At 40.5% G+C, this 26,723-nt stretch overlaps 1 protein-coding gene across 4 annotated transcripts in view; it reads left to right on the top strand.

Annotated features, from left to right (window-relative positions):
* Positions 1-26,723, top strand: part of LOC127906465 (ras-related protein Rab-27B-like) — a 132,459-nt gene that overhangs the window by 66,395 nt on the left and 39,341 nt on the right. For 3 of the 4 annotated variants that reach the window (XM_052458618.1, XM_052458619.1, XM_052458620.1), the window contains 2 exons: positions 11,563-11,664; positions 16,844-16,913. In XM_052458618.1, the coding sequence (XP_052314578.1) occupies positions 11,563-11,664; positions 16,844-16,913 (172 nt within the window). Of the gene's footprint in view, positions 1-11,053; positions 11,193-11,562; positions 11,665-16,843; positions 16,914-26,723 lie in introns of those variants that run through there. The other variant, XM_052458621.1, reaches the window with a different exon arrangement.

The following is a 26,723-nucleotide window of genomic DNA, read 5'->3' as shown; positions in this document are numbered from 1 at the left end:
CCTGAGGACTAACTGTTCAGATGTATTTTTCCCCCCCTCTCTGTTCACTATATTGTCTTTGCCATTCGATATTTAATAGGAACCTATTTTCAGTTCCTACCGCTTCCACTGGATGTCGCCAGTCTTTTGGAATATGGTTGAGGTTATTCCTTTGTGCAATGAAGAAGTAGGCCAACTCGGAACTGGGGACACTTTTGTGAGTTGCGCAAGACGTGAACAGCAGTGCTGGTTTGTTTTCGTTCCTGTATTGAATACAGATTGCTCCGTCTACAATTTGATCGATTATTAACGTTTAAAAATACCTAACGTTGTATTACAAAAGTAGTTTGAAATATTTTGTAGCGACGTTGCGTTTTTGTAAGCTGTCTTTATAAATGGACATTTTCGACATATATGGACGGAATTAGCGAACAGAATGACCAATTGTGATGTTTATGGGACATATTGCCAACAAAAGAAGCTTGTCAAAAGTAATGCATATTTGATATTTTATTTCAGCGTTTTGTGTAGCGCCTGCTATGCTAGCTCCTTTGTTTACTGCTGGTGCAGATGGGTGCAGGCTATCAGATAATAGCTTATTGTGCTTTCGCCGAAAAGCATTTTCAAAATCTGACATGTTGGCTGGATTCACAACGAGTGTAGCTTTAATTGAGTATCTTACATGTGTGATTTAATTGAAAGTTTGAATTTTGTAGCATTTTATTTTAGTCTCGCGCTCTGCATTTCACCTGGCAATTGACCAGTTGAGACGCCTCCATAAGAGGTTTTAACCATGTCAGCTAACAAAATGTCAGATTGGTAAATGAGTTTAGCCAGCAATCTACACGTCTACTCATGGGGGGCAACAACATTCCACCTAGGGCCCCCGAAAGGCTAGTACCGGTTCTGACTGTATACCCGGGGGTATGGATGTGGGTACTCAGACCCGCGAGTCGCTGCAGTCCCTCGTGATGAGTTCAGATTTTTGTGGCCTCTCCCCCAAACTCCCGTCAAAGTTACCCTGATTTAGATCAATGAAATGGACAGACACGTTTTCTTTTAGGACATTATGAACAAATATTTATTTGGCATGGAGCGTGTGGGCGAGACATTTCTGTTTTTGTATTCCGTATTAACGGCCAGATAGACTGATAGCAGTATTGACCGACACACACAAACACACACACACACACACACACACACACACACACACACACACACACACACACACACACACACACACACACACACACACACACACACACACATACATTTACATTTTACATTTAAGTCATTTAGCAGACGCTCTTATCCAGAGCGACTTACAAATTGGTGCAAACACCTATGACAACCAGTGGAACAGCCACTTGCATCTAAATCTTGTTGGGGGAGAAGGGGGGTGAGAAGGATTACTTACCCTTACTTACCCTATCCTAGGTATTCCTTGAAGAGGTGGGGTTTCAGGTGTCTCCGGAAGGTGGTGATTGACTCCGCTGTCCTGGCGTCGTGAGGGAGTTTGTTCCACCATTGGGGGCCAGAGCAGCGAACAGTTTTGACTGGGCTGAGCGGGAACTGTACTTCCTCAGTGGTAGGGAGGCGAGCAGGCCAGAGGTGGATGAACGCAGTGCCCTTGTTTGGGTGTAGGGCCTGATCAGGGCCTGGAGGTACTGAGGTGCCGTTCCCCTCACAGCTCCGTAGGCGAGCACCATGGTCTTGTAGCGGATGCGAGCTTCAACTGGAAGCCAGTGGAGAGAGCGGAGGAGCGGGGTGACGTGAGAGAACTTGGGAAGGTTGAACACCAGACGGGCTGCGGCGTTCTGGATGAGTTGTAGGGGTTTAATGGCACAGGCAGGGAGCCCAGCCAACAGCGAGTTGCAGTAGTCAAGACGGGAGATGACAAGTGCCTGGATTAGGACCTGCGCCGCTTCCTGTGTGAGGCAGGGTCGTACTCTGCGGATGTTGTAGAGCATGAACCTACAGGAACGGGACACCGCCTTGATGTTAGTTGAGAACGTCAGGGTGTTGTCCAGGATCACGCCAAGGTTCTTAGCGCTCTGGGAGGAGGACACAATGGAGTTGTCAACCGTGATGGCGAGATCATGGAACGGGCAGTCCTTCCCCGGGAGGAAGAGGAGCTCCGTCTTGCTGAGGTTCAGCTTGAGGTGGTGATCCGTCATCCACACTGATATGTCTGCCAGACATGCAGAGATGCGATTCGCCACCACACACACACACACACACACACACACACACACACACACACACACACACACACACACTCTGACACACTCAAACATGCACGCATATACACACGCATAATACACACACACACCGACCCCAGACCTGTTCTCACAGAGGCTAGAGCCAGCCACCTATGATAGCGATCAATAGCTATTCGAGCAAAAGCCAGCATGTGTCACCGCAGTAACCACGCCACCTAGAATACAAAGTCAGGATGCTCTCGATGGTGCAGCTGTAAAAGTTCAGAGGAAGAAGAGGCCTTCTTTACGACCGTGTCTTTGTTCTGGCGTGAGAGGACCATGCTTAGTTCTCAGTGATGTCAGACACACTTTTCAGAAAAACAGAGAATTTTTGCAGTTACCAGAGAGTCCAGTTCACAGCAAATCCGCGATCTGAGGTCATCCGTTTTACATTGGCCAGTAGAATGGATGGAAGTCGTGGCTGGGTTTTCTTTCGCCAGAGTCTGACTAGGACACCCCGCTCTCCTGACTATTTTGCCGCCTGCGCTTCCTCTTGGGTAGCCCGAAGATTGGGTTGGAGAAATACAAAAGAGCCCAGGGCAGATGAGTAGGTCGCAATTGAGGTCGTAGGTCAGTAACTGTCAATCTCATGTTCAAAAGTCCTTGTCGATCATGAAAAAGGATAGTGGATACATTTCATGCAAAAATTATATATATATATATATATATATATATATATATATATATAAACAAATCACAAAATAGTAAAGTTGGGCCAGAGCTCGCTAGACAGGAAGTAACAATACGACAGGAAGTAACAATACGGCAGGAAGTAACAATACGGCAGGAAGTAACAATATGACAGGAAGTAACAATACGACAGGAAGTAACAATACGGCAGGAAGTAACAATACGGCAGGAAGTAACAATACGGCAGGAAGTAACAATACGGCAGGAAGTAACAATACGACAGGAAGTAACAATACGACAGGAAGTAACAGTACGGCAGGAAGTAACAATACGACAGGAAGTAACAATACGGCAGGAAGTAACAATACGACAGGAAGTAACAATACGACAGGAAGTAACAGTACGGCAGGAAGTAACAATACGACAGGAAGTAACAGTACGACAGGAAGTAACAATACGACAGGAAGTAACAATACGGCAGGAAGTAACAATACGACAGGAAGTAACAATACGGCAGGAAGTAACAATACGACAGGAAGTAACAATACGGCAGGAAGTAACAATACGACAGGAAGTAACAATACGACAGGAAGTAACAATACGACAGGAAGTAACAATCACTATTCATTCTGATTCTATTTGTATTTACAGCTGCATTGTGTGAGGGAGGGGGGCGTGGCCTAGGCAACAAAGTTTCATCCTGTTGTTAAGACTCCATGTTTACGTTCCCGAAATGGACTCAACCACACAAATGGCCGTCCGTCCGGTCTTCAGTCAGTTGTTCGTTACACACTGATTTTTTTTTTTTTTTTTTTTTTTCACACGGTTATGACTGTTATTTACTTTTCATGACTGTCTTCGTCCATAACGGACTGGATGCCAGCCTTATGTTCTGATTCATATTGCTCTTCTTTACAACAGTTCTTTTCAACTAGCTATTCACAAGAAACGGCCCCAGGAATGGAAAGGGAAATGGACATAGTGAACTTCATCCTTCTCAAAACAAACACTTATTTCATCTCTTGTTGGAGCAGAATGATCCCCTGTCTGTGACAATATAATCTAAACGGAAACTCCTACTCAATATAATCTATATAGAAACTCCTACTCAATATAATCTATATAGCAACTCCTACTCAATATAATCTAAACAGAAACTCCTACTCAATATAATCTAAACAGAAACTCCTACTCAATATAATCTATATAGAAACTCCTACTCAATATAATCTATTTAGAAACTCCTCCAGAATAGAAAACTGTATCACTTCATTTGGATGGTCGCAAATAGAGATCTTGTGGATGTTCAATTAACCTTAAACCTTAAACTCTAATCAAAGCCCAAGTTAGCGGTTGGTGGAAAATACTGGGGTGGCACCTAGCGGTTAGAGCATTGTGCCAGTAGCCTAAAGGTTGCTAGTTCGAATCGTGTAGCTCCAAGGTAGCCTTCAATAATGTCTGATCCCTGTCTGTGACTCTACTCTCTGAGGGTGTCTCATTGGGATAATGACTGATCCCCTGTCTGTGACCCTACTCTCTGAGGGTGTCTCATTGGGATAATGACTGATCCCCTGTCTGTGATCCTACTCTCTGAGGGTGTCTCATTGGGATAATGACTGATCCCCTGTCTGTGACCCTACTCTCTGAGGGTGTCTCATTGGGATAATGACTGATCCCCTGTCTGTGACCCTACTCTCTGAGGGTGTCTCATTGGGATAATGACTGATCCCCTGTCTGTGACCCTACTCTCTGAGGGTGTCTCATTGGGATAATGTCTGATCCCTGTCTGTGACCCTACTCTCTGAGGGTGTCTCATTGGGATAATGACTGATCCCCTGTCTGTGACCCTACTCTCTCAGGTTGTCTCATTGGGATAATGACTGATCCCCTGTCTGTGACCCTACTCTCTGAGGGTGTCTCATTGGGATAATGACTGATCCCCTGTCTGTGACCCTACTCTCTGAGGGTGTCTCATTGGGATAATGACTGATCCCCTGTCTGTGACCTTACTCTCTGAGGGTGTCTCATTGGGATAATGACTGATCCCCTGTCTGTGACCCTACTCTCTGAGGGTGTCTCATTGGGATAATGACTGATCCCCTGTCTGTGACCCTACTCTCTGAGGGTGTCTCATTGGGATAATGACTGATCCCCTGTCTGTGACCCTACTCTCTGAGGGTGTCTCATTGGGATAATGACTGATCCCCTGTCTGTGACCCTACTCTCTGAGGGTGTCTCATTGGGATAATGACTGATCCCCTGTCTGTGACCCTACTCTCTGAGGGTGTCTCATTGGGATAATGACTGATCCCCTGTCTGTGACCCTACTCTCTGAGCGTGTCTCATTGGGATAATGTCTGATCCCTGTCTGTGACCCTACTCTCTGAGGGTGTCTCATTGGGATAATGACTGATCCCCTGTCTGTGACCCTACTCTCTGAGGGTGTCTCATTGGGATAATGACTGATCCCCTGTCTGTGACCCTACTCTCTGAGGGTGTCTCATTGGGATAATGTCTGAGATCTGTATGTGACCCTACTCTCTGAGGGTGTCTCATTGGGATAATGTCTGATCCCCGGTCTGTGACCCTACTCTCTGAGGGTGTCTCATTGGGATAATGACTGATCCCCTGTCTGTGACCCTACTCTCTGAGGGTGTCTCATTAGGATAATGTCTGATCCCCTGTCTGTGACCCTACTCTCTGAGGGTGTCTCATTGGGATAATGTCTGATCCCTGTCTGTGACCCTACTCTCTGAGGGTGTCTCATTGGGATAATGTCTGATCCCCTGTCTGTGACCCTACTCTCTGAGGGTGTCTCATTGGGATAATGTCTGATCCCTGTCTGTGACCCTACTCTCTGAGGGTGTCTCATTGGTATAATGTCTGATCCCTGTCTGTGACCCTACTCTCTGAGGGTGTCTCATTGGGATAATGTCTGATCCCTGTCTGTGACCCTACTCTCTGAGGGAGTTGAATATTAAAAACCACATTTTCATTTCCCACCTCACACTTGTACAGGTTTCATGCAGTGAAACATTGTAATCGCAGACAGGCTCATTGGGTTATTTTGGGGAACAGAAAGGGAGAACGTAGATGTGTTTGTGAAGGAGGAAGCCTTAGTGACTGCACTCACCTGATCTCTACTACTGCTGACTACAGATGGGTCCCCCGAGGTACAGTGGGCTCCACTGATCAGCCACTAATCACATCTTCAGGACAGCTCATCCTTTGACAATGGATCGTCCTCCTTCCCGTCTCCAGGGCTGGTTAACAACATCAATTTGAGAGCTGCTAGGAAAACTGTGCCTCTGTTCCAATATCCACACTAGCATACCTCTTGGAATTAAAGCAATGTGTTGGGGAATGCATTTTAAATGGAATGCTAGGATGGACAATCTGGATGTTATGTAGATGTTGTGTAGGGCAGGCTGGTTCTAGAACAGGGGCAGGCTGGTTCTAGAACAGGGGCAGGCTGGTTCTAGAACAGGGACAGTCTGGTTCTAGAACAGGGGCAGTCTGGTTCTAGAACAGGGGCAGGCTGGTTCTAGAACAGGGGCAGGATGGTTCTAGAACAGGGGCAGGCTGGTTCTAGAACAGGGACAGTCTGGTTCTATAACAGGGGCAGTCTGGTTCTAGAACAGGGGCAGGCTGGTTCTAGAACAGGGGCAGGCTGGTTCTAGAACAGGGACAGGCTGGTTCTAGAACAGGGGCAGTCTGGTTCTAGAACAGGGACAGTCTGGTTCTAGAACAGGGGCAGTCTGGTTCTAGAACAGGGGCAAGCTGGTTCTAGAACAGGGGCAGGCTGGTTCTAGAACAGGGGCAGGTCAGGCAGAGTGTACAGTCAAGACCAGTGTCTCTGCTTTCCCATCTAGCCAGAGGAGCTTCTGATGCATCATGGGGAGGAGAGGATGTAAGAAACAGATCATGTGCCACATCGGTTAGCCTCCCCATAATACGCCCGCTCTATGCTGCCAGTGACTGGTGCTCCCAGGCCCTTTCCCAGAAGGCCACAGTCGAACCTCTGACCCCTGCCATAAAAATAGTGTTTTGTCTTTTTTTTCTTCCTTCAGCATCAGAATTCTGCTCTCCTTTCATATTTAATGATTTACTTTGAAAGAACAGCGTGGAATGGAGAGAGAGATAATTAGTAGAGTGATAGACAAGAATGCCAGAGACAGGGCTTGAACCTCACAAGTATGTGACTACCCAGAGACAGGGCTTGAACCTCACAAGTATGTGACTACCCAGAGACAGGGCTTGAACCTCACAAGTATGTGACTACCCAGAGACAGGGCTTGAACCTCACAAGTATGTGACTACCCAGAGACAGGGCTTGAACCTCACAAGTATGTGACTACCCAGAGACAGGGCTCTTGAATCTCACAAGTATGTGACTACCCAGAGACAGGGCTTGAACCTCACATGTATGTAACTACCCAGAGACAGGGCTCTTGAACCTCACATGTATGTGACTACCCAGAGACAGGGCTTGAACCTCACAAGTATGTGACTACCCAGAGACAGGGCTCTTGAATCTCACAAGTATGTGACTACCCAGAGACAGGGCTTGAACCTCACAAGTATGTGACTACCCAGAGATCGGGCTTGAACCTCACAAGTATGTGACTACCCAGAGATCGGGCTTGAACCTCACAAGTATGTGACTACCCAGAGATCGGGCTTGAACCTCACAAGTATGTAACTACCCAGAGACAGGGCTCTTGAACCTCACAAGTATGTGACTACCCAGAGACAGGGCTTGAACCTCACAAGTATGTAACTACCCAGAGACAGGGCTCTTGAACCTCACAAGTATGTGACTACCCAGAGACAGGGCTCTTGAACCTCACAAGTATGTGACTACCCAGAGACAGGGCTTGAACCTCACAAGTATGTGACTACCCAGAGACAGGGCTCTTGAACCTCACAAGTATGTAACTACCCAGAGACAGGGCTCTTGAACCTCACAAGTATGTGACTACCCAGAGACAGGGCTTGAACCTCACAAGTATGTGACTACCCAGAGACAGGGCTCTTGAACCTCACAAGTATGTGACTACCCAGAGACAGGGCTCTTGAATCTCACAAGTATGTGACTACCCAGAGACAGGGCTTGAACCTCACAAGTATATGACTACCCAGAGACAGGGCTTGAACCTCACAAGTATGTGACTACCCAGAGACAGGGCTTGAACCTCACAAGTATGTGACTACCCAGAGACAGGGCTTGAACCTCACAAGTGTGTGACTACCCAGAGATCGGGCTTGAACCTCACAAGTATGTGGCTACCCAGAGACAGGGCTTGAACCTCACAAGTATGTGACTACCCAGAGATCGGGCTTGAACCTCACAAGTATGTGACTACCCAGAGACAGGGCTCTTGAACCTGTTGATATGTGACGACCCAGAGATCGGGCTTGAACCTGTTGATATGTGACTACCCAGAGATCGGGCTTGAACCTGTTGATATGTGACGACCCAGAGAGCTACCACTAGACCAGAGATCGGGCACATCATTTAAAGACCCAGTGCAATCAAAAACATGCTTTCTTGTGTTTTATACATATTTCCACGCTATAAAGGTTGGAATAATACTGTGAAATTGTGAAGATTATGATCAATCAATCAATCAAATTTTATTTATATAGCCCTTTGTACATCAGCTGATATCTCAAAGTGCTGTACAGAAACCCAGCCTAAAACCCCAAACAGCAAGCAATGCAGGTGTAGAAGCACGGTGGCTAGGAAAAACTCCCTAGAAAGGCCAAAACCTAGGAAGAAACCTAGAGAGGAACCAGGCTATGTGGGGTGGCCAGTCCTCTTCTGGCTGTGCCGGGTGGAGATTATAACAGAACATGGCCAAGATGTTCAAATGTTCATAAATGACCAGCATGGTCGAATAATAACAAGGCAGAACAGTTGAAACTGGAGCAGCAGCACAGTCAGGTGGACTGGGGACAGCAAGGAGTCATCATGTCAGGTCGTCCTGGGGCACGGTCCTTGGGCTCAGGTCCTCAGAGAGAGAGAGAAAGAAAGAGAGAATTAGAGAGAGCATATGTGGGGTGGCCAGTCCTCTTCTGGCTGTGCCGGGTGGAGATTATAACAGAACATGGCCAAGATGTTCAAATGTTCATAAATGACCAGCATGGTCAAATAATAGTAAGGCAGAACAGTTGAAACTGGAGCAGCAGCATGATCAAATCAGATGCTATTTGTCACAAATACGTGGTTATCAGATGTTACTGCAGGTGTAACAAAATGCTTGCGCTTCTAGTTCCGACAGTGCAGCAATATCTGACAACTTCACAACAACTACCTAATACACACAAATATAAGTAAAGGAATGGAATTAATAATATATAAATATATGGATAGGCAATGTCAGAGCGGCATAGACTGAGATACAGTATAGAATACAGTATATACTGAGATGAGAGATGCAAGATATGTAAACATTATTAAAGTGACTAGTGTTCCATTTATTAAAGTGGACAATAAGTTCAAGTCTGTGTGTAGGCAGCAGCCTCTCCGTGTTAGTGATGGCTGTTTAACAGTCTGATGGCATAGAGAAAGAAGCTGTTTTTCAGTCTCTCGGTCCCAGCTTTGATGCACCTTTACTGACCTCGCCTTCTAGTAGTTTGCCCCCGGTGATGCGTTGTGCAGACCCGCACCACCCTCTGGAGAGCCCTGCGGTTGTGGGTGATGCAATTGCCGTACCGGGTGGTGATACAGCCCGACAGGATGCTCTCAATTGTGCATCTATGAAAGTTTGTGACAAGCCAAATTTCTTCAGCCTCCTGAGGTTGAAGAGGAGCTGTTGCTGTTGTACCTTCTTCATCACACTGTCTGTGTGGGGTGGACCATTTCAGTTTGTCAGTGATGTGTACGCCGAGGAAGTTAAAACTGTCCACCTTCTCCACTGGTGTCCTGTCGATGTGGATCGGTGGTGCTCCCTCTGCTGTTTCATGAAGTCCACCATCATCTCTTTTGTTTTGTTGACGTTGAGTGAGAGGTTGTTTTCCTGTCATCACACTCCCAGAGCCCTCACCTCCTCCCTGTAGGCTGTCTTGCCGTTGTTGGTAATCAAGCCCACTACTGTCGTCTACAAACTTGATGATTGAGTTAGAGGCGTGCATGGCCATGCCGTCATGGGTGAACAGGGAGTACAGGAGGGGGCTGAACACGCACCCTTGTTGGGTCCCAGTGTTGAGGATCAGCGAAGTGGAGATGTTGTTTCCTACCTTCACCACCTGGGGGCGGCCCGTCAGGATGTCCAGGACTCCAGTTGCACAGGGCGGGGTTGAGACCCAGGGTCTCAAGCTTAATGATGAGCTTGGAGGGTACTATGGTGTTGAATGTTGAGCTGTAGTCAATTAACAGCATTCTTACATAGGTATTCCTCTTGTCCAGATGGGTTAGGGCAGTGTGACTGCGAATGCATCAACTGGGGACATATTGCTGCGGTAAGCAAATTGAAGTGGGGCTAGGTTGTCAGGTAAGGTAGAGGTTATATGATCCTTAACTAGCCTCTCAAAGCACTTCAGGATGACAGAAGTGAGTGCTACGGGGCGATAGTCATTTAGCTCAGTTACCTTTGCTTTCTTGGGAACAGGGATAATGCCCTGTTGGTGTAAGAGCTGTTTGAAAAGACAGCCAGAAGTTTCAGCCTGTTTTGGTTTGGATGGAGTTTTGACCTGTCTGGTGACATCACCAGGCAGGTCAAATGAGTTAATGGACCAATGAGAAAGAGAGTTCCAAACCTCTCTGCCAATAACAGCTAGATTTCAGTTTTCCCACTCAGACCATTCCCACGGTCCTAGAAAAATTATTCCTTGAGAAATGCTTTGCTTAACAAGCTATTTTTTTTTTTAAATAAATTGTGATTTAAAATAATCACAGTACGGTACTTAATTGTTACCCAGAAATGATTTGTTATTGAGATAAAAACAATAGCTGCATTGAACCTTTTAAGTGTTGGAAGTCTGAAGGAATGTCTCGTCCGGCCAGACAGCTCTTTTCTTTCATATCGCTGCTTCAGTTTCCTCACATAGCCTACAGCAAAATGACTGTTCACACATACTGTATAACAGGAATGCTAATTGTCTCCTATAAATAACCAATCACGTGGTGGCGGGCGTGCTCTGTAAGGAGCCACATGTGATTTAGTTTTAGGCTGAACTCTGCCTCTCGTGACATGGTAGTTGTGGATGTTTTTATGTTCCAACGTGAGAAATGAACTAGACCTGAGGTCAAACTGTTAACAGGAAATGAGATGACTACATTGCACTAGTTTGGTTACTGTTTTTCTCTGACTGGAGCAGGTTTGTCAAGTTTGGTCCTCTCGTCTCTTAGATTTCATTGGATCAAATAAAGTTCTGTTGGTTATTATGAGGCATGGCTTTTTGGGTCAGGTTATTTCGCTTTGGGCCTTTTCGAGACTATTTATGTTTCGCTTCGGTCTGTTTGACAAACCTTTACTGATACCAGGCCAGTTTACTTTGTTGTTTTTTTTTCAACCTGTAAGTGAATGTTTGTCTTTGAGGCGTTGGAATGAATTGGCAGTCACTCAGTGGCCTTGTGGTTAAAGTGTCTGTCCTGAGATTGGAAGGTTGTGGGTTCAATTCCCAGTCGAGTCATACAAAAGGCTCTTCAAATGACGAATTGATGATTTTTTTGTTTTGTTTACTCCAGGTTCAGCGCAGTCAACACTATGACTGATGGGGACTATGATTACCTCATCAAGCTCCTGGCTCTGGGGGACTCTGGAGTAGGGAAGACTACCTTTCTATACAGGTACACACACAACTAGTTATACTATAATAATTATATATTTATTATACTAGAATAGGTATATTATATATTTATTATACTAGAATAGTTATATTATATATTTATTATACTATAATAGTTATATTATATATTTATTATACTATAATAGTTATATTATATATTTATTATACTAGAATAGTTATATTATATATTTATTATACTATAATAGTTATATTGTATATTTATTACACTATAATAGTTATATTATATATTTATTATACTATAATAGTTATATTGTATATTTATTACACTATAATAGTTATATTATATATTTATTATACTATAATAGTTATATTATATATTTATGTAAGTCGCTCTGGATAAGAGCGTCTGCTAAATGACTTAAATGTAAATGTAAATGTATTACACTATAATAGTAATATTATATATTTAATACACTATAATAGTTATACTATATATTTATTATACTATAATAGTTATATTATATATTTATTACACTATAATAGTTATATTATATATTTAATACAATATAATAGTTATATATTTATTATACTATAATAGTTTTATATTTATTATACTATAATAGTTATATTGTATATTTATTACACTATAATAGTTATATATTTATTACACTATAATAGTTATATTATATATTTATTATACTATAATAGTTATATATTTATTATACTATAATAGTTATATTATATATTTATTATACTATAATAGTTATATTATATATTTATTACACTATAATAGTTATATTATATATTTATTACACTATAATAGTTATATATTTATTATACTATAATAGTTATATATTTATTATACTATAATAGTTATATATTTATTACACTATAATAGTTATATTATATATTTAATACACTATAATAGTTATACTATATATTTATTATACTATAATAGTTATATTATATATTTATTACACTATAATAGTTATATTATATATTTATTACACTATAATAGTTATATATTTATTATACTATAATAGTTATATATTTATTATACTATAATAGTTATATATTTATTACACTATAATAGTTCTATTATATATTTATTATACTATAATAGTTATATTATATATTTATTACACTATAATAGTTATATATTTATTACACTATAATAGTTATATTATATATTTATTATACTATAATAGTTATATTATATATTTATTATACTATAATAGTTATATTATATATTTATTACACTATAATAGTTATATTATATATTTATTACACTATAATAGTTATATATTTATTACACTATAATAGTTATATTGTATATTTATTATACTATAGTAGTTATATTATATATTTATTACACTATAATAGTTATATTGTATATTTATTATACTATAATAGTTATATTATATATTTATTATACTATAATAGTTATATTATATATTTATTACAGTATAATAGTTATATTATATATTTATTATACTATAATAGTTATATTATATATTTATTACACTATAATAGTTATATTATATATTTAATACACTATAATAGTTATATATTTATTATACTATAATAGTTATATTATATATTTATTATACTATAATAGTTATATTATATATTTATTACACTATAATAGTTATATTATATATTTATTATACTATAATAGTTATATTATATATTTATTACACTATAATAGTTATATAATATATTTATTACACTATAATAGTTATATTATATATTTATTATACTATAATAGTTATATTATATATTTATTACACTATAATAGTTATATTATATATTTATTATACTATAATAGTTATATTGTATATTTATTACACTATAATAGTTATATTATATATTTATTACACTATAATAGTTATATTATATATTTATTATACTATAATAGTTATATATTTATTACACTATAATAGTTATAGTTATATTGTATATTTATTATACTATAATAATATAATATTTATTATACTATAATAGTTATATTGTATATTTATTACACTATAATAGTTATATTGTATATTTATTATACTATAATAGTTATATTGTATATTTATTACACTGCATTCAGAAAGTATTTAAAGAGCTTGACTTTTTCCCCATGTTGTTGTGTTACAGCCTGAATTTAAAATGTATTATATTAAGATGTTGTGTCACTGGCCGACACACAATACCCCATAATGTCAAAATGAAATTATGTTTTTAGAAAATGACAAATTAATTTAAAAAATGAAAAGCTGGGTCCTTCCCGAGTGGTGCAGTGGTCTACGGCTCTGCATCGCAGTCTTAGCTGTTCCACTAGAGATCCTGGTTTGAGTCCAGGCTCTCTTTCAAACACAGATTTAACCACAAAGACCAGGGAGGTTTTCCATTACCTCGCGAAGAAGAGCACCTGTTGGTAGATGAGTAAAAAAAGACATTGAATATAGTCCAGGCTCTGTCACAGTCTGCCGCGACCGGGAGACCTCCTAGAGACTTACCCAGAAGACCCCCTAGAGACTTACCCAGAAGACCCCCTAGAGACTTACCCAGAAGAACCCCTAGAGACTTACCCATAAGACCCCCTAGAGACTTACCCAGAAGACCTCCTAGAGACTTACCCAGAAGACCTCCTAGAGACTTACCCAGAAGACCCCTAGAGACTTACCCAGAAGAACCCCTAGAGACTTACCCAGAAGACCTCCTAGAGACTTACCCAGAAGACCTCCTAGAGACTTACCCAGAAGACCCCTAGAGACTTACCCAGAAGACCTCCTAGGGACTTACCCAGAAGACCCCTAGAGACTTACCTAGAAGACCTCCTAGAGACTCACAGCTGTAATCGCTCTTAGAGACTTACCCAGAAAGACTCACAGCTGTAATCGCTCTTAGAGACTTACCCAGAAAGACTCACAGCTGTAATCGCTCTTCGAGACTTACCCAGAAAGACTCACAGCTGTAATCGCTCTTAGAGACTTACCCTGAAAGACTCACAGCTGTAATCGCTCTTAGAGACATACCCAGAAAGACTCACAGCTGTAATCGCTCTTAGAGACTTACCCAGAAAGACTCACAGCTGTAATCGCTCTTAGAAACTTACCCAGAAAGACTCACAGCTGTAATCGCTCTTAGAGACTTACCCAGAAAGACTCACAGCTGTAATCGCTCTTAGAGACTTACCCAGAAAGACTCACAGCTGTAATCGCTCTTAGAGACTTACCCAGAAAGACTCACAGCTGTAATCGCTCTTAGAGACTTACCCTGAAAGACTCACAGCTGTAATCGCTCTTAGAGACATACCCAGAAAGACTCACAGCTGTAATCGCTCTTAGAGACTTACCCAGAAAGACTCACAGCTGTAATCGCTCTTAGAAACTTACCCAGAAAGACTCACAGCTGTAATCGCTCTTAGAGACTTACCCAGAAAGACTCACAGCTGTAATCGCTCTTAGAGACTTACCCAGAAAGACTCACAGCTGTAATCGCTCTTAGAGACTTACCCAGAAAGACTCACAGCTGGAATCGCTCTTAGAGACTTACCCAGAAAGACTCACAGCTGTAATCGCTCTTAGAGACTTACCCAGAAAGACTCACAGCTGTAATTTCTCTTAGAGACTTACCCAGAAAGACTCACAGCTGTAATCGCTCTTAGAGACTTACCCAGAAAGACTCACAGCTGTAATCGCTCTTAGAGACTTACCCAGAAAGACTCACAGCTGTAATCGCTTTTAGAGACTTACTCAGAAAGACTCACAGCTGTAATTTCTCTTAGAGACTTACCCAGAAAGACTCACAGCTGTAATCGCTCTTAGAGACTTACCCAGAAAGACTCACAGCTGTAATCGCTCTTAGAGACTTACCCAGAAAGACTCACAGCTGTAATCGCTCTTAGAGACTTACCCAGAAAGACTCACAGCTGTAATCGCTCTTAGAGACTTACCCAGAAAGACTCACAGCTGTAATCACTCTTAGAGACTTACCCAGAAAGACTCACAGCTGTAATCGCTCTTAGAGACTTACCCAGAAAGACTCACAGCTGGAATCGCTCTTAGAGACTTACCCAGAAAGACTCACAGCTGTAATCGCTCTTAGAGACTTACCCAGAAAGACTCACAGCTGTAATTGCTCTTAGAGACTTACCCAGAAAGACTCACAGCTGTAATCGCTCTTAGAGACTTACCCAGAAAGACTTACAGCTGTAATCGCTCTTAGAGACTTACTCAGAAAGACTCACAGCTGTAATTTCTCTTAGAGACTTACCCAGAAAGACTCACAGCTGTAATCGCTCTTAGAGACTTACCCAGAAAGGCTCACAGCTGTAATCGCTCTTAGAGACTTACCCAGAAAGACTCACAGCTGTAATCGCTCTTAGAGACTTACCCAGAAAGACTCACAGCTGTAATCGCTCTTAGAGACTTACCCAGAAAGACTCACAGCTGTAATCGCTCTTGGAGACTTACCCAGAAAGACTCACAGCTGTAATCGCTCTTAGAGACTTACCCAGAAAGACTCACAGCTGTAATCGCTCTTAGAGACTTACCCAGAAAGACTCACAGCTGTAATCGCTCTTAGAGACTTACCCAGAAAGACTCACAGCTGTAATCGCTCTTAGAGACTTACCCAGAAAGACTCACAGCTGTAATCGCTCTTAGAGACTTACCCAGCAAGACTCACAGCTGTAATCGCTCTTAGAGACTTACCCAGAAAGACTCACAGCTGTAATCGCTCTTAGAGACATACCCAGAAAGACTCACAGCTGTAATCGCTCTTAGATACTACCCAGAAAGACTCACAGCTGTAATCGCTCTTAGAGACTTACCCAGAAAGACTCACAGCTGTAATCACTCTTAGAGACTTACCCAGCAAGACTCACAGCTGTAATCGCTCTTAGAGACTTACCCAGAAAGACTCACAGCTGTAATCGCTCTTAGAGACATACCCAGAAAGACTCACAGCTGTAATCGCTCTTAGATACTACCCAGAAAGACTCACAGCTGTAATCACTCTTAGATACTACCCAGAAAGACTCACAGCTGTAATCACTCTTAGATACTACCCAGAAAGACTCACAGCTGTAATCACTCTTAGATACTACCCAGAAAGACTCACAGGGGATTAATAAAGTACTATCTTATCGTATCTTACAGGTCCGCAGACAACCAGTTATTATATGTTTCATTAGATTAGTATTATATTAATACCACTTTCATCTATAGATACACGGACAACAAGTTCAACCCCAAGTTCATCACCACAGTGGGAATAGACTTCAGGGAAAAGAGAGTGGTGAGTAATGTTACACACACACACACACACACACACGCACGCACGCACGCACGCACGCACGCACGCACGCACGCACACACACACACACAAAAGAGTGGTGTGTATCCTCCTTTCCTTCCTTCCTTCCTTCCTTCCTTCCTTCCTTCCTTCCTTCCTTCCTTCCTTCCTTCCTTCCTTCCTTCCTTTCCTTCCTACAAAAGTAAAGAGAGTGGTGAGTATCCTCATGTAGTTTAGCTCAGTCAGTAAGACTGGTCTGAATAGCTCAGTCAGTAAGGCTGGTCTGAATAGCTCAATCAGTAAGGCTGGTCTGAATAGCTCAGTTAGTAAGGCTGGTCTGAATAGCTCAGTCAGTAAGGCTGGTCTGAATAGCTCAGTCAGTAAGGCTGGTCTGAATAGTTCAGTCAGTAAGGCTGGTCTGAATAGCTCAGTCACTAAGGCTGGTCTGAATAGCTCAGTCACTAAGGCTGGTCTGAATAGTTCAGTCACTAAGGCTGATCTGACTAGTTCAGTCAGTAAGGCTGGTCGGAATAGCTCAGTCACTAAGGCTGGTCTGAATAGCTCAGTTAGTAAGGCTGGTCTAAATAGTTCAGTCACTAAGGCTGGTCTGAATAGCTCAGTCAGTAAGACTGGTCTGAATAGTTCAGTCAGTAAGGCTGGTCTGAATAGTTCAGTCAGTAAGGCTGGTCTGAATAGTTCAGTCAGTAAGGCTGGTCTGAATAGCTCAGTCAGTAAGGCTGGTCTGAATAGTTCAGTCAGTAAGGCTGGTCTGAATAGTTCAGTCAGTAAGGCTGGTCTGAATAGCTCAGTCAGTAAGGCTGGTCTGAATAGCTCAATCATTAAGGCTGGTCTGAATAGCTCAGTCAGTACGGCTGGTCTGAATAGCTCAGTCAGTAAGGCTGGTCTGAATAGCTCAATCACTAAGGCTGGTCTGAATAGCTCAGTTAGTAAGGCTGGTCTAAATAGTTCAGTCAGTAAGGCTGGTCTGAATAGCTCAGTCAGTAAGGCTGGTCTGAGTAGTTCAGTCAGTAAGGCTGGTCTGAATAGCTCAATTAGTAAGGCTGGTCTGAATAGCTCAGTCAGTAAGGCTGGTCTGAATAGTTCAGTCAGTAAGGCTGGTCTAAATAGTTCAGTCAGTAAGGCTGGTCTGAATAGTTCAGTCAGTAAGGCTGGTCTGAATAGCTCAATTAGTAAGGCTGGTCTGAATAGCTCAATTAGTAAGGCTAGTCTGAATAGCTCAATTAGTAAGGCTAGTCTGAATAGCTCAGTCAGTAAGGCTGGTCTGAATAGCTCAGTTCGTAAGGCTGGTCTAAATAGTTCAGTCAGTAAGGCTGGTCTGAATAGCTCAGTCAATAAGGCTGGTCTGAATAGTTCAGTCAGTAAGGCTGGTCTGAATAGCTCAATTAGTAAGGCTGGTCTGAATAGCTCAGTCAGTAAGGCTGGTCTGAATAGCTCAATTAGTAAGGCTAGTCTGAATAGCTCAATTAGTAAGGCTAGTCTGAATAGCTCAGTCAGTAAGGCTGGTCTGAATAGCTCAATCAGTAAGGCTGGTCTGAATAGTTCAGTCTGTAAGGCTGGTCTGAATAGCTCAGTTAGTAAGGCTGGTCTGAATAGCTCAGTTAGTAAGGCTGGTCTGAATAGCTCAGTCAGTAAGGCTGGTCTGAATAGCTCAATCAGTAAGGCCGGTCTGAATGCTCGCTTTAATTTCATACAGTAAGCATAATAGAATTCACATAGTTTCCTACAGTTGCTCATTTTGATCAGCCTCATTCCACTATCCACGGTGTATTTTAGAATTCATGGTTGCTGAGCTGACAACATCAGCTACTAGGAACAGGCTTCAGGGTACCGGCTTCAGGCTAGTGGCACCAGGCTTCAGGCTAGTGGCACCAGGCTTCGGGCTAGAGGCACCAGGCTTCAGGCTAGAGGCACCAGGCTTCAGGCTAGTGGCACCAGGCTTCAGGCTAGTGGCACCAGGCTTCAGGCTAGTGGCACCAGGCTTCGGGCTAGAGGCACCAGGCTTCAGGCTAGAGGCACCAGGCTTCAGGCTAGAGGCACCAGGCTTCAGGCACCAGGCACAGGCTATAGGCACCAGGCTTCAGGCCACAGGCTGCAGACTACAGACTACAGCCTAAAGGCAACAGACTACAGGCTACAGACTACAGCCTAAAGGCAACAGACTACAGGATACAGACTACAGGCTACAGACTACAGACTACAGGATACAGACTACAGGATACAGACTACAGGCTACAGACTACAGGCTAGAGGCTACAGGTTAGAGGCTACAGATTAGAGGCTACAGATTAGAGGCTACAGACTACAGACGCTACTCTTCATTACATTATGGTACTCTTCATTACGGTACTCTTCATTACGGTACTCTTCATTACATTACGGTACTCTTCATTACGGTACTCTTCATTACATTACGGTACTCTTCATTACATTACGGTACTCTTCATTACGGTACTCTTCATTACATTATGGTACTCTTCATTATGGTACTCTTCATTACGGTACTCTTCATTACATTACGGTACTCTTCATTACGGTACTCTTCATTACGGTACTCTTCATTACATTATGGTACTCTTCATTACATTACGGTACTCTTCATTACGGTACTCTTCATTACATTATGGTACTCTTCATTATGGTACTCTTCATTACGGTACTCTTCATTACATTATGGTACTCTTCATTACATTACGGTACTCTTCATTACATTACGGTACTCTTCATTACATTACGGTACTCTTCATTACGGTACTCTTCATTACATTACGGTACTCTTCATTATGTTATGGTACTCTTCATTATGTTACGGTACTCTTCATTACATTACGGTACTCTTCATTACATTACGGTACTCTTCATTATGTTACGGTACTCTTCATTACATTACGGTACTCTTCATGACGGTACTCTTCATGACGGTACTCTTCATTACGGTACTCTTCATTACGGTACTCTTCATTACATTACGGTACTCTTCATTACATTACGGTACTCTTCATTACATTACGGTACTCTTCATTATGGTACTCTTCATTACATTATGGTACTCTTCATTATGGTACTCTTCATTACGGTACTCTTCATTACATTATGGTACTCTTCATTATGGTACTCTTCATTACGGTACTCTTCATTACATTATGGTACTCTTCATTACATTACGGTACTCTTCATTACATTACGGTACTCTTCATTACATTACGGTACTCTTCATTACATTACGGTACTCTTCATTACGGTACTCTTCATTACATTATGGTACTCTTCATTATGGTACTCTTCATTACGGTACTCTTCATTACATTATGGTACTCTTCATTATGGTACTCTTCATTATGGTACTCTTCATTACATTACGGTACTCTTCATTACATTACGGTACTCTTCATTACGGTACTCTTCATTACATTATGGTACTCTTCATTATGGTACTCTTCATTACGGTACTCTTCATTACATTATGGTACTCTTCATGACGGTACTCTTCATTACATTACGGTACTCTTCATTACATTACAGTACTCTTCATTACATTACGGTACTCTTCATTACATTACGGTACTCTTCATGACGGTACTCTTCATGACGGTACTCTTCATTACGGTACTCTTCATTACATTACGGTACTCTTCATTACGGTACTCTTCATTACGGTACTCTTCATTACATTACGGTACTCTTCATTATGTTACGGTACTCTTCATTATGTTACGGTACTCTTCATTACATTACGGTACTCTTCTTTACGTTACGGTACTCTTCATTACATTACGGTACTCTTCATTACATTACGGTACTCTTCATTACATTACGGTACTCTTCATGACGGTACTCTTCATGACGGTACTCTTCATTACGGGACTCTTCATTACATTACGGTACTCTTCATTACATTACGGTACTCTTCATGACGGTACTCTTCATTACGGGACTCTTCATTACATTACGGTACTCTTCATTACATTACGGTACTCTTCTTTACGTTACGGTACTCTTCATTACGTTACGGTACTCTTCATTATGTTACGGTACTCTTCATTACATTACGGTACTCTTCATTACATAACGGTACTCTTCATTATGTTACGGTACTCTTCATTACATTACGGTACTCTTCATGACGGTACTCTTCATGACGGTACTCTTCATTACGGTACTCTTCATTACATTACGGTACTCTTCATTACGGTACTCTTCATTACATTACGGTACTCTTCATTATGTTACAGTACTCTTCATTACATTACGGTACTCTTCATTATGTTACGGTACTCTTCATTAAGTTACGGTACTCTTCATTACGTTACGGTACTCTTCATTAAGTTACGGTACTCTTCATTAAGTTACGGTACTCTTCATTATGTTACGGTATTCTTCATTAAGTTACGGTACTCTTCATTACGTTACGGTACTCTTCATTATGTTACGGTACTCTTCATTGAGTTACGGTACTCTTCATTACGTTACGGTACTCTTCATTAAGTTACGGTACTCTTCATTAAGTTACGGTACTCTTCATTACATTACGGTACTCTTCATTACGGTACTCTTCATTACATTACGGTACTCTTCATTACATTACGGTACTCTTCATTATGTTACGGTACTCTTCATTATGTTACGGTACTCTTCATTACATTACGGTACTCTTCATTACATTACGGTACTCTTCATTACATTACGGTACTCTTCATTATGTTACGGTACTCTTCATTACATTACGGTACTCTTCATGACGGTACTCTTCATGACGGTACTCTTCATTACGGTACTCTTCATTACGGTACTCTTCATTACATTACGGTACTCTTCATTACATTACGGTACTCTTCATTACATTACGGTACTCTTCATTACGGTACTCTTCATTACATTACGGTACTCTTCATTATGTTACAGTACTCTTCATTACATTACGGTACTCTTCATTATGTTACGGTACTCTTCATTAAGTTACGGTACACTTCATTACGTTACGGTACTCTTCATTAAGTTACGGTACTCTTCATTAAGTTACGGTACTCTTCATTACATTACGGTACTCTTCATTATGTTACGGTACTCTTCATTAAGTTACGGTACACTTCATTACGGCATGGTACTCTTCATTATGTTACGGTACTCTTCATTAAGTTACGGTACTCTTCATTACGGTATTCATCATTATGTTACGGTACTCTTCATTACGGCATGGTATTCTTCATTATGTTACGGTACTCTTCATTACGGTACTCTTCATTAAGTTACGGTACTCTTCATTACATTACGGTACTCTTCATTATGTTACGGTACTCTTCATTAAGTTACGGTACTCTTCATTACGGCATGGTACTCTTCATTATGTTACGGTACTCTTCATTAAGTTACGGTACTCTTCATTATGGTACTCTTCATTAAGTTACGGTACTCTTCATTACATTACAGTACTCTTCATTACAGTAGTCTTCATTACATTACAGTACTCTTCATTACAGTAGTCTTCATTACAGTACAGTACTCTTCATTACATTACAGTAGTCTTCATTACGGTACTCTTCATTACGGTACTCTTCATTACAGTACTCTTCATTACATTACGGTACTCTTCATTACAGTACTCTTCATTATGTTACAGTACTCTTCATTATGGTACTCTTCATTACGGTACTATTCATTACGACACCCTTCATTACATTACGGTACTCTTCATTATGTTACGGTACTCTTCATTACATTACGGTACTCTTCATTATGTTACGGTACTCTTCATTACATTACGGTACTCTTCATTACGGTACTCTTCATTACATTACGGTACTCTTCATTACGTTACGGTACTCTTCATTATGTTACGGTACTCTTCATTACATTACGGTACTCTTCTTTACGTTACGGTACTCTTCATTACGTTACGGTACTCTTCATTATGTTACGGTACTCTTCATTACATTACGGTACTCTTCATTACATAACGGTACTCTTCATTATGTTACGGTACTCTTCATTACATTACGGTACTCTTCATGACGGTACTCTTCATGACGGTACTCTTCATTACGGTACTCTTCATTACATTACGGTACTCTTCATTACGGTACTCTTCATTACGGTACTCTTCATTACATTACGGTACTCTTCATTATGTTACAGTACTCTTCATTACATTACGGTACTCTTCATTATGTTACGGTACTCTTCATTAAGTTACGGTACTCTTCATTACATTACGGTACTCTTCATGACGGTACTCTTCATGACGGTACTCTTCATTACGGTACTCTTCATTACGGTACTCTTCATTACGGTACTCTTCATTACATTACGGTACTCTTCATTATGTTACAGTACTCTTCATTACATTACGGTACTCTTCATTATGTTACGGTACTCTTCATTAAGTTACGGTACACTTCATTACGTTACGGTACTCTTCATTAAGTTACGGTACTCTTCATTAAGTTACGGTACTCTTCATTACATTACGGTACTCTTCATTATGTTACGGTACTCTTCATTAAGTTACGGTACACTTCATTACGGCATGGTACTCTTCATTATGTTACGGTACTCTTCATTAAGTTACGGTACTCTTCATTACGGTATTCATCATTATGTTACGGTACTCTTCATTACGGCATGGTATTCTTCATTATGTTACGGTACTCTTCATTACGGTACTCTTCATTAAGTTACGGTACTCTTCATTACATTACGGTACTCTTCATTATGTTACGGTACTCTTCATTAAGTTACGGTACTCTTCATTACGGCATGGTACTCTTCATTATGTTACGGTACTCTTCATTAAGTTACGGTACTCTTCATTATGGTACTCTTCATTAAGTTACGGTACTCTTCATTACATTACAGTACTCTTCATTACAGTAGTCTTCATTACATTACAGTACTCTTCATTACAGTAGTCTTCATTACAGTACAGTACTCTTCATTACATTACAGTAGTCTTCATTACGGTACTCTTCATTACGGTACTCTTCATTACAGTACTCTTCATTACATTACGGTACTCTTCATTACAGTACTCTTCATTATGTTACAGTACTCTTCATTATGGTACTCTTCATTACGGTACTATTCATTACGACACCCTTCATTACATTACGGTACTCTTCATTATGTTACGGTACTCTTCATTACATTACGGTACTCTTCATTATGTTACGGTACTCTTCATTACATTACGGTACTCTTCATTACGGTACTCTTCATTACATTACGGTACTCTTCATTACGGTACTCTTCATTACATTACGGTACTCTTCATTACATTACGGTACTCTTCATTACAGTACTCTTCATTACAGTACTCTTCATTACATTACAGTACTCTTCATTACAGTAGTCTTCATTACGGTACTCTTCATTACGGTACTCTTCATTACGGTACTCTTCATTACAGTAGTTTCATTACGTTACGGTACTCTTCATTACATTACGGTACTCTTCATGACGGTACTCTTCATTACGTTATGGTACTCTTCATTACATTACGGTACTCTTGATTATGGTACTCTTCATTACGTTATGGTACTCTTCATTACGGTACTCTTCATTATGGTACTCTTCATTACGTTATGGTACTCTTCATTACGGTACTCTTCATTATGGTACTCTTCATTACATTACGGTACTCTTCATTACGGTACTCTTCATTGCGGTACTCTTCATTACGGTACTCTTCATTACGGTACTCTTCATTACGGTACTCTTCATTGCAGTACTCTTCATTGCGGTACTCTTCATTACGGTACTCTTCATTACGGTACTCTTCATTGCGGTACTCTTCATTGCGGTACTCTTCATTACGGTACTCTTCATTACGGTACTCTTCATTACGGTACTCTTCATTACGGTACTCTTCATTGCGGTACTCTTCATTGCGGTACTCTTCATTGCGGTACTCTTCATTGCGGTACTCTTCATTACGGTACTCTTCATTACGGTACTCTTCATTACGGTACTCTTCATTACGTTATGGTACTCTTCATTACGTTATGGTACTCTTCATTACGTTATGGTACTCTTCATTATGGTACTCTTCATTACATTACGGTACTCTTCATTACGGTACTCTTCATTACATTACGGTACTCTTCATTACATTACGGTACTCTTCATTACGTTATGGTACTCTTCATTACATTACGGTACTCTTCATTACGTTATGGTACTCTTCATTACGTTATGGTACTCTTCATTACGGTACTCTTCATTACATTATGGTACTCTTCATTACGTTATGGTACTCTTCATTACATTACGGTACTCTTCATTACGGTACTCTTCATTACGTTATGGTACTCTTCATTACGGTACTCTTCATTACGTTATGGTACTCTTCATTACGTTATGGTACTCTTCATTACGTTATGGTACTCTTCATTACGTTATGGTACTCTTCATTACGTTACGGTACTCTTCATTACGGTACTCTTCATTACATTACGGTACTCTTCATTACGTTATGGTACTCTTCATTACGTTATGGTACTCTTCATTATGGTACTCTTCATTATGGTACTCTTCATTACGTTATGGTACTCTTCATTACGTTATGGTACTCTTCATTATGGTACTCTTCATTATGGTACTCTTCATTACGTTACGGTACTCTTCATTACGGTACTCTTCATTACATTACGGTACTCTTCATTACGTTATGGTACTCTTCATTACGTTATGGTACTCTTCATTATGGTACTCTTCATTATGGTACTCTTCATTACGTTATGGTACTCTTCATTACATTACGGTACTCTTCATTACGGTACTCTTCATTACGGTACTCTTCATTACATTATGGTACTCTTCATTACATTACGGTACTCTTCATTACGTTACGGTACTCTTCATTACATTATGGTACTCTTCATTACATTATGGTACTCTTCATTATGGTACTCTTCATTACATTATGGTACACTTCATTACATTACGGTACCCTTCATTACATTACGGTACTCTTCATTACATTACGGTACTCTTCATTACATTATGGTACTTCATTACATTATGGTACTCTTCATTATGGTACTCTTCATTATGGTACTCTTCATTACGTTATGGTACTCTTCATTATGGTACTCTTCATTACGTTATGGTACTCTTCATTATGGTACTCTTCATTACGTTATGGTACTCTTCATTATGGTACTCTTCATTACGGTACTCTTCATTACGTTATGGTACTCTTCATTACATTACGGTACTCTTCATTACGTTATGGTACTCTTCATTATGGTACTCTTCATTACATTACGGTACTCTTCATTACGGTACTCTTCATTACATTACGGTACTCTTCATTACATTATGGTACTCTTCATTACATTATGGTACTCTTCATTACATTACGGTACTCTTCATTACATTATGGTACTCTTCATTACATTATGGTACTCTTCATTACATTACGGTACTCTTCATTACATTACGGTACTCTTCATTATGGTACTCTTCATTACATGACGGTACTCTTCATTACGTTATGGTACTCTTCATTACATTACGGTACTCTTCATTATGGTACTCTTCATTACATTACGGTACTCTTCATTACGGTACTCTTCATTACATTACGGTACTCTTCATTACGGTACTCTTCATTACGTTATGGTACTCTTCATTATGGTACTCTTCATTACGTTATGGTACTCTTCATTACATTATGGTACTCTTCATTATGGTACTCTTCATTATGGTACTCTTCATTACGGTACTCTTCATTACATTATGGTACTCTTCATTACGGTACTCTTCATTACGGTACTCTTCATTACATTATGGTACTCT

Source organism: Oncorhynchus keta, chromosome 12 (genome assembly GCF_023373465.1).
Source record: "Oncorhynchus keta strain PuntledgeMale-10-30-2019 chromosome 12, Oket_V2, whole genome shotgun sequence".
NCBI lineage: Eukaryota > Metazoa > Chordata > Actinopteri > Salmoniformes > Salmonidae > Oncorhynchus > Oncorhynchus keta.
This window is presented reverse-complemented; position numbering and strand designations above follow the sequence as displayed.